The sequence below is a fragment of the Triticum dicoccoides genome, chromosome 2B (genome assembly GCF_002162155.2).
Source record: "Triticum dicoccoides isolate Atlit2015 ecotype Zavitan chromosome 2B, WEW_v2.0, whole genome shotgun sequence".
Classification (NCBI taxonomy): domain Eukaryota; kingdom Viridiplantae; phylum Streptophyta; class Magnoliopsida; order Poales; family Poaceae; genus Triticum; species Triticum dicoccoides.
Window position 1 is genome coordinate 46,661,478 of NC_041383.1, and position 9,555 is coordinate 46,671,032.

The 9,555-nt window shown below is 51.4% G+C and overlaps 2 protein-coding genes across 2 annotated transcripts in view; both read right to left on the minus strand.

Annotated features, from left to right (window-relative positions):
• Window positions 1-378: 378 nt before the first annotated feature.
• Window positions 379-1,781, minus strand: LOC119367053 (uncharacterized protein At4g15970-like). The gene is made up of 2 exons (XM_037632684.1): window positions 1,594-1,781; window positions 379-1,486 (listed from the first exon to the last, which is right to left on the minus strand). Exons 1-2 carry the CDS (start codon window positions 1,774-1,776, stop codon window positions 611-613), a joined length of 1,059 nt encoding a protein of 352 aa, XP_037488581.1. The 5' UTR covers window positions 1,777-1,781; the 3' UTR covers window positions 379-610.
• A 7,387-nt stretch (window positions 1,782-9,168) lies between these two features.
• Window positions 9,169-9,555, minus strand: part of LOC119362034 (WD repeat-containing protein 25-like) — a 10,821-nt gene continuing 10,434 nt past the window's right edge. The window contains exon 6 of the mRNA XM_037627206.1: window positions 9,169-9,508. The gene's annotated coding sequence lies outside the window, so the exon portion shown is untranslated. The remainder of the gene's footprint in view (window positions 9,509-9,555) is intronic.

A 9,555-nucleotide genomic window follows, 5' to 3' on the forward strand; every position in this document is an offset into this window, starting at 1 on the left:
ACTCACCTTTTTAGGCTAATTAATAGGAACGGGATTGGTGATTTGTTATTGGATTTGAAGAATTAACTAGCTTGCCTTTTTAGCCTAATTAATAGGCTTGCCTGCATTGAGTGGTTTCTATCAAGTGTCCTCCGCTAGAGAAGGTCTCATGACTAGGACGTGCGACCCAGGTTGCATAGGCTTCATCAATGACTTCAAAGTTGAAGCGTTAAATGCTCAAGCTTCACTTCTATAAAGAGTTGATATGCGTCCATGCTTCTTTGACAAGCACGAAAGAAGGGATGTGCGGAAGCTCTTCGAAGGGCAAGGACTTTTAAGAACATGAAAATTGAATCGGTGGCGATAAAAGGGAGGTGAGGCCGGAGACAACGAGTTTCTCTTAGCCGGGGACAAGGGGGAGGCTTAACAGGACCGTCACACCCGAAGGAGAGAGGCAAGCCTGAGGTTAACGGCCGGAAGAGGAAGACCAGCTCAAAATAGGACGGCCATTGGATCTTAATCCAACGGTACAGAAAGTCAACGGAAGACCTTTTTTTCCGGCCAACTACTAGTTCTTGCACAAACTATTTCGAGAGTAACAACGAGCGGCCAGAGAGAGAGCGAGACAATGTCAGTAAGTGAGCGCGGTGCTGTTGGTGCCGAGCAGCTCCTCCTGGGCCTTGAACCGCTTCCACTCGTCGAGCACGCCGGTGAGATACTCCAATTTGTACTGCAGCCCGATGATGCAGTTGGCGTGGAACGTGTACAGCTTGCTGAAGTCCATGCGGGGCTCGCACCGCCCGCTGAGGTACTCGGTGTCGATGAACTGCACCGTGACGTCGTGCCGCGCCGCCAGCTCGTGCTTCACCTGGTCGAACACGAACTGGTCGTGCTCCCCCGGGTACCGGGCCCGCGCCGCGTACCAGCCCGTGAAGAAGGCCAGCGTCCGCGCCCGCGGCTTGGCGTGGAGGAACCCGCCGTTGGCCGTCTTGTTGAGGTCGTACGGATTATCGCCGTAGAACCAGTCGCAGTTGAGCGCGATGTCGGCGCCCACCGGGATGCGCAGCAGCGGGTTGCGGAACCACACGATGTCCACGTCCGTGAACACGAAGCCGAACCCCAGCGCCAGGACCCGCGCCTGGAACTTGTTCCGCGCCCACATCATGTCCAGGTAGCCCGGGGTGTTGTACGGCTTCTCCGCCGCGAAGTCCGCTGCCGCCGCCGGGGCCGCCAGGCGGTAGCAGAGCGGGTGCACGCGCTGGCACCCCTCGAACGCCTTGCCGTCCACCGCCACGATCACCAGGTGCTTCAGCAGCGGCTCCGTCCTGACGCCGATGCGGAAGCTCTCCAGGAACACGTCCAGCAGCGACCCCGGCGCCGTCCACGCCTCGTTCGTGAAGGTCATTATGATGGTGTTGTCGTCCATGGCCGCGCTCCGCAGCAGCTCCGCCAGCTTCTCGTCGTCGTCGTCGTCCTCTTCCCGTTCCCGTGCAGCATTGTTCACCCCCTGCAGCTAGCTAGCGCAGGTTCAGCGCTCTGACGGTGCATGCAGATTAATTTTGGGGGAACCAAATCAACAATGAGAAAGAAGAAGCGAAAGGAACATAAACTTACCGTATCGAGCTTATTGAGAGCAGCTTGGTCCGAGGACGCCAGCTTGTGATCTGCCGGCGGCGTGCCACCGCACGAGCACGGTGAAGGAGAAGGAGAAGGAGAAGGCGGCAGCAATAGCACCACAAAGGCCGCCGTGATCGCCGCTCCCAGAAAGAAGCCGAGGATATGTCTCAGCGCGTACATGGCGAACTGGGGGATCCTCGATCCACAGAGAGTGGAGAGCACACACTGTGCCGCCGGCGAACTGGACGTGTGTTATATATAGACGACGGTGAAGTGGACCTTGGATGCGCGCATCATACTACATACAGAAGCCATGCATGTGCCAGCCATTTCGAATGATCTTCTTCTCTTCTGCGTGCCAGGGGAGAAGAAAGAAAAGAAAAGAAAATCAAGACGCACGCTGTGGCATATCAACATTACATTACTACCGTTGATAAGGTTTGACCTTGTGCCATTAACTAGCCAACCATCCTGCATGCATGGGTGCAGTCTCTTCCCCTGTGATGCATGCAACTGATCGATTAAACAGCAATTTTTACTTACAACACAAGTACAAACAGGAATCATTAACTCACCGTCAGTTGCTGATCGAGATTCGAGATTGCTGCAAGATGCGCGCGCGATCCCTGGCACGTTACGTAGTGGCGTATGGTCAACCAAATCATGCTATGGCAGAGATATAGAATTTCCAGTACTAAGTAGTACTATATTAAGAACCTCTGGTTGAGATGGTTAGGTGGATAGTGGTATTCTCAACCCATCAGGGTTCAAGTCCTGGGCTCGCATTTATCTTATTCACTTCATTAGTTGGGGATGATTCATCTGACAGACAGTCCAAATAGCAAATTAACCGCGAACCAACCTGCGCTTGAATGGTTAAGAGGAGAGTGGTATTTTCAACCCGTCAGGGTTCAAGTCTTAGTGCTCGCATTATCCTAGATTTATTTCAGTGGGAGGAGACATTCTGGTCGGCAATGTGACGTCTATAGTGACTTCGTCAATCTTAAGATGATATGCTGGCTCAATTTCTCGGAGATGCTCATAAGGGTATGGTCTGCATGTGTGTGTTCATGGGATGAGTGTATGCACATACTCCCTCTGTTTCTAAATATAAGTCTTTTGAGAAATTTCAATAGGAATTACATATGGATGTATAATAAACATATTTTAGAGTGTAGATTTATTCATTTTGCTTTGTATGTAGTTCACATTGATTGAAAAGACTTATATTTAGGAACGGAGCCTCCTGCATCTGAGTTCTTAAAAAAAGCAAATTAACCTCAGTACCGACAACCAACATTGGGCTCCTGCTGATCCCATATCCCTCCTGGTTAATTAACTCAATCTGAGAAGACAAGTTTGGTTCCTTCTTGGATCTTGGTTAGCGCTGGGAAAACAAATTCAACAAAGTAGTAGCGCGTGCACCATGCAGCTGCAGAGCACGTGACTTAGGCTAGTACGGCCTCACCAACTGACATTCTCCCACCAGGAGAGGCCAACCTTCCGGCGCCGTCCTTTGGCGGTTCCCCTCCATCGACAACTTTGGCCATCGGTAGTGAGGGGGGCCGTCAGATTCATGCGTGTGGAGTGATTTTCGGCCCTCGTAGTCTAGGCTTTTTAGGTTGTTTATCGTCTTGACTTCGGCGGCGGCGTCAAATACAGATTCTTCAGATCCTTCCCCCACGAGGCGATTGGTCCTATGGTTGGGATGAATTTGAAAATCAGATTGTTCAAGCAAGGATGGCATTGCGGCGCCGGCATTCTCGTGGTGGACCTATGTCCTTGGGCTTCGCCGTTGCGATGACGTTTCCTCCAGCTCCGATGCAGAGCTTGGGAGATAGTATGATTTTCCCCTGCGACGACGTCTTAGTCGTGCGGGGGTGCCAGACCTGAAGTTCGATGGCGTGTCTGGGGTATTGCCCCGGTCTGATTTTTTCAACGGTAATGATTTCGCCTTTGGTGAGCCACCTTGTAGATTTGCAAAGCTTCATATCGGCGATGGAACCGCGTCGAGCTCGAGGGAGGAGGTGATCCGTCATTTTTTTTCTTTGATGGCGCCAGAGGCAGGTGACGGACGTTTGATGTCAAGTTCAGAGTATTCTTGTGTCTTGATTGTATTTTTCCTTTTTGCCTGATGTGTCTTTGAACAAAGGCTAGCGTTTTGCTGTCTTTTCAGTTTTGTCAGGTCGATGTGTATGTGACTTGTATTATGATCTTTATGATATAAATGAGACACGTATTACCATAAAAAAATCGTCCTGACATGTTTTGCCCGTCCATATGCTGATCCACGCGTACCTACGGCAAGACAAAATCGCTCCGTCTTAGTTTCAGCGTCCTGACCTCCCGATCGATCGATGGATCCTCTCGTCCACACCGTGGGAGCGCCCATGCACGTGCAAGCCGGCGGACCTGATCTCGTCGCCGACATCAACATCGACACGGGCACAGGCGCCGGCGGCGAGCTGATGCTGTTTCTCCGGGACTTCGCTGCCACCGGCAACGAAGGTGTTTTCCCTCTCAAGGTGCTGTGCGACATCCTACTGCGCCTCCCAGCAAGGATGATCTGCCGCTTCCGCTGCGTCTCCGCCTCGTGGCGTTCCCTCATCGACCACCCAGGCTTCCTTAACGCACATTTTTCAGACACTAGGAAGACGCGGAGTGGTCCTCTCGTCGACACCGTGGGAATGCCCATGGACGTGCAAGCCGGCGGACCATATCTCATCGTCTACACCAACGTCGACGTGCCAGATAGCTCCAAGCACGGCAGACCTGACCCCGTCGACACGGTCACATGCGATGACGACGGCAAACTGATGCTGTTGCTCCGGGACTACACTGCCACCGGCAACGAAGGTGTCTTCCCTCTCAAAGTGTTGTGCGACATCCTACTGCGCCTCCCAGTCAAGACGGTCATGCGCTTCCATTGTGTCTCCACCTCGTGGCGTTCCCTTATCTCCCACCCAGGCTTCATCGACGCATATTTTTCGGACTCTCGGAGAAGACGGCGTAGCCTTATTTAGTAGAGGCGTGCCTAGAACTCTTTCATCCAACTAAGATATACTAGTTGTCTATTTTTTACGGTTAAGATAAGATATAGTTGTGTCATTCATGTAATACCGTGTCATGTTATCAAATGTGTCGCTACCACGTGCAAACCTACTTTGTTTCTCTACTGGCTGTTGGACTTCCTGTTGGTTGTTGTTGTCCCTTCTATTCATCGGGCTTTGTTCAAAAATTATTCAGGCTTGCATAAAAAAACAAAGTGGAAAATAAGAGAGAACATTTTAGGCTCGTATTTGACATTGTCATATGTTGTTTAGTCTCGTGAACGAAATGGGAGGGGACCTTTACGTAAGCTCCTCCCTCCGGATGCATGATTATCCACGCCCTGCAGCTAGTGCAGGTTCAGACTGGTCGTAATAAGAGTATCACAGCTAGTGTCATGCATGTCAACTAGACTATTTTGTTGAGATGGCATATAATTAATGAAGATAAAAAGGTTTGAGTATCATATCATGGTATTGTATCATAATAGATGCTATGCTATTATGTGTTACACGTGACAATAAATAAAGTCATCTAAAGAGGTAGTAGTATCATATGCATGATATTAAGTTATGACACTATCCATTTATGGGTAGTCTCACTGTCTCAGAGCCCGGATTAAATAATTAAGGGGGAACCAAACCAATGAGAAAGAAGAAGCAAAACTAAAGGAATGTGAATGTACAATGTCGAGCCTCATCATCAGAGCTACTTGGCCCGACGCCAGCTTCTTGTCTGCCTCTGCACTGCCACGGAGAAGGAGAAGGCGGCAGCAATAACAACAAAGGCCGCCGTGATCGCCGCTCCAGAAAGAAGCCCAGGAAATTTCCTGTCTCGGCACGTACATGACGGACTGGGATCCTCGACCCACTCTAGTGGAGTATGTTCGAATGCAGAGCACACGCTGTGCAGCCGGCAAACTTAACTTGTGCTATATAGACGACGGTGATATGGACATTGGACGCGCGCAACATCGAGAAGCCATTTACTGATAGGTTCCAGGATTTCATATGATCTTCTTCTGTCAGAAGAGAAGAATAAAAAGAAGATCCAGAGACGTTATGGCATATCTTACCGTAGATGAGGTTTGACATTTTGGGAAAAAAATTATATGAGACCAGGTCTCATATAAATCGAGTGAGACCCACCCTCATGAATGACACGTGGCATTCACAAACCACAAAGCATCTACCCCACTCCCCACCTGAAATCAGGGGGGAGAGATCAGATACTTTGTGATTTGTGAATGCCACGTGTCATCCATCAGGGTGGGTCTCACCCGAATTATATGAGACCTGGTCTCATAGAATTATATGACGTGTCATCCACGTGTCATTCACTCACCATGATTTCTATTAACCTAATGATCATATAGTGAGATGCATGCAACCATCAGATTTATTGTTACTGACCTAAGAATTTATGTATTTCCGTCTCAAAAAGTAAAAATCCAGTCCTGAATCCGCCCGCCACCCACGCATGTATGACAAAACCTCTTCCCTTGCTGCTCCTTGATGGTGCACCTCCTCTCCTGCTGCTCCTCGATGCTGCAACTCCTCCCCTGCTGCTCCTCGATGGTGCACCTCCACCCACGACGGCGAAACCAGCGGCCCTTGCTCCATGACACCGGACCAACCAGTAATGCTGGATATGGGTTTTGGTGACCTCTGACCTGAACTGCTGCGGCTCAAAAAATCAACAAAACAAGATTAGCACGTTGGAAAGAAAATCAAAGAAGAAGTCACAAGCATCAGTACATACAGCCAGCGTAGTACAAGCAGCAAGCGCAGCTAATAAGCCGGCCACCGTACGCGCAGCTTGCGAGCAGTCAGTGCAGCGCCCGCGCACGGGGCGCACAGCATGCACACCTGCCGTGGAGAAGCAGGGCCGGCGCAGCACGCGCAGCACCTGCGGACGGGGCGAACAGCACGCGCACCGGCCGGAGAAAAGCAGGGCCAGCGCCGCCATCCACACGCCGCGACGCCCTAGCACGGCGCCACGAAGGACGGTTGTGCCACGAAGGACGTTTTCCTTCTCCGCCCCTGCACGGCGCCACCGCTGCCCCTGCTTCTCCACCCACGCCGTGACGCCCCAGCCGCTCCACCCACTCAGCGACGCGCCCGCCTCGCTCCGCTCCTCATTGCCTGCAGCACAACTCGGCGGCTAGGGTTAGCCGCAGGGGCGCGCGCAGGGACTTAACGACGAGGAGGTGCTCGAGGGTCGATGGGGGAGACAGGGCGGAGGCACGCCGGTGGCGGCTGACGCAAGAAGCGGGGCTGGTCGAGGAGATCCTGAGCGGCGGCGGCTTAAATGTGCGAGGGCGGCAGCGAAGGGATGGAGGGCGGCGGCGAACGAGGGCAGTGAGTCGTGCGTGCGAGTGGAGGCTAGGAGAGTCGTGCATGCGTTTGGTTAGGGTTTTTTTTCGCTGGTTAATTTTTGTAGGTTTTATTTCATTGGTTAATTTTCGCTTGTAGATGGGTGCGATGGGAGGTGCGGCCCTGGACTGCAGGGGCATCGCGACATGGTTTTTCTGGTTTTTCGCGGCTGAGCGGGTGGTGGGAGCAAGTACCAAAGAAGTACCAAAAAAGACCATATTAGGTGGGACGAAAATAAAACCCGAAATGCAGACTACCAACTGAGACATTAGGAGTAGAGATCTTGACATACAGCCTATTCACCTCACCACACATGCCTCACATTGCCACCTCACTTGATCCCCACCTCACCACACATGCCGCACACTGCCACCTCAGTTGATCCCCACACCACTAGCTTCAATTCTCTTACCATTCAACCTTCCACGTCATCAAATATTATGGATATTGACATTTGCACATTTGACATTCTGCATTCACATAGTGCAAATATCAGGTAGTCAGTGACAAATTCACACCAATTGAGATTAGGAATACGAGAAACATCAGCCAAGCCACCAAGCATGTAGCTCATGTTAATTGCATAGCCAGTTGTTGGAGCCAGGTAGAGTGAATTGCAGAAAACATCGACATTGAAGGCTAGGTTTGCAGGAATCACAATTCTATAGTTTTGTGCCAAAAACCACTAATTCCGAAGCTAATTTTTTGCAAAAAACACTAATCACCAGCTTAGAACGTTTTGAGCACGATTATGATAGGAGGGTCCCGCTGGTCAGGGCGACGTGGCACAATATAACAAATCACAAATAGAAAAAATAGCATGGACTAAACTGTAAAAGGACCGAAGAGGATAAGGTTCGTGCAGTAAACAAAAAAATCTGGCATCGTCTTCCTGCTGCCCAGCCGCCGAGCTCGGCCCCGGCGTGCACATCCGGTCTGCTCCCGGCGTCTAGCCGCGCCTCCGACGTCCACCGGCGAGTACCCGGACCCATCGCTGCCTCCAAGTCCTTCGCCGCCCGTCGCTGCCTCCAAGTCCTTCGCCGCGGACCCGTCGCTGCGCGCCGCCGCCGCCCCGCAGGTTCCGCGGTGGCGTCGTGTCGACCACGGAATTCAACGCCTCCACGCACAAAAGCTCGTCGGCGCCAAATCCTTCCGCAAGGAGCTCGTTTCCTCCACCTCCCCCTCGCTCCCTGGCGTCGGTGCCGGCCTCCCAATCCCCGCTCCTTGGCCCGCGTTGGCGTGGTGACTGGTGAGGGAGGGCGCCTCACCGCGGCCGGAGCTCAAGCCGCCGCCGCCCTTGCTGCTCACCTGCATCGGCGCTGGCGAGGTGACGGGGAGGCACACCGGATGGAGCAGCCGCTGCGCAGGCCATGTACGGGCGCGAGCAGCAGTGGCGTCGGCCACGCTCACCGTCCATCCCGACCTCACGCCACGTTTCCCCCGGCTCTCAATGGTGGCAGCCCGGAGAGGAAGTGGCCGGCAGCGTCCACCACCGGACCAGTGGGAGACGTTGGTCACGGGGGACCTGATTGCTTTTCTTTTCAATGGTCCTTTTGCAAATCACGAATGTATCAGGGTGTAATTAGGTTTTTTTCTTTGCCACGTCGCCCTGTCCAGTGGGACCTCCCTGTCATAATCGTGCTCAAAACCTCCTAAGTCGATGACTAGTGTTTTTTGCAAAAAATTAACCTTGGAATTAGTGGTTTTCGGCACAAAACTGTAGAATTGTGATTTCTGCAAACCTAGCCTTCAATATCGATGGTTTTTGCAATTCACTCGAGCCAGGTATGAACGAAGGAAAACCTGCATGAAAGATGCACAAAATTTGTCTTTCTGATTCTCATATGTTAATTTCGACATCGCTTCTTCAGCTTTCTCCAATCAATGTCCTCTACGTGCTTCTTCGTCCTTGAATTCAGGGTCTCCTTTGAATGGCTTGGTTCATTCCCGTGCTTTCCCCGGCCGGGCATTTCCACCCTATCATCGCCACAAGGGAATTGAAATATTTGCTTCACCGCGTCTAATATGGACATACTCCTTCCTCTATAAACCAATGACTTTGTTTCACAGTTGACATGTTTGATCAGAGACAGTATAAGGTTTAGGGCCCGCTTGGATTAGCGTTTTCGCTTGTATCCGGCTGGTTTAGAATACAAACCTGGACTGGTCGTTTTGTTTCCAAGCAGAAAATTAGCTGTGACCGGTATTTTACATGTGTAAAATAAATACAGGTGTAAAAGTTTACACCCATTCCAAGCGGAGCCTTATGGGTAATTTGCACGGCTGGACAAGAAAATGGGAGTTGAAGCCAAGCTCAATAACCCAACCTCTCTGTTGTTCTGATAGCCGTTCCATTAAGTTGAACAGCTTCTCCGGACTGCATATCCAAGCAAAGTAAAAGGTGCAAGGCCGAGCAAACACTCATGTGTCGGTCAGAAGTTGTCCGTAGCCCGTAGGGGTTCAGCTGGGTACGGCAAGGACATACTGAGCTGGACAAAAAAAAAAGGGCAACAAATTGCTTTGACATCATCTTAAA

Excerpts from the sequence above, each read along its gene's own strand:
- LOC119367053 (XM_037632684.1), bottom strand. The coding sequence starts at position 1,776 with ATGTACGCGCTGAGACATATCCTCGGCTTCTTTCTGGGAGCGGCGATC. Across the intron at positions 1,487-1,593 it reads CTCTCAATAAGCTCGATACG|GGGGTGAACAATGCTGCACG; the intron begins GTAAGTTTATGT and ends AGCTAGCTGCAG.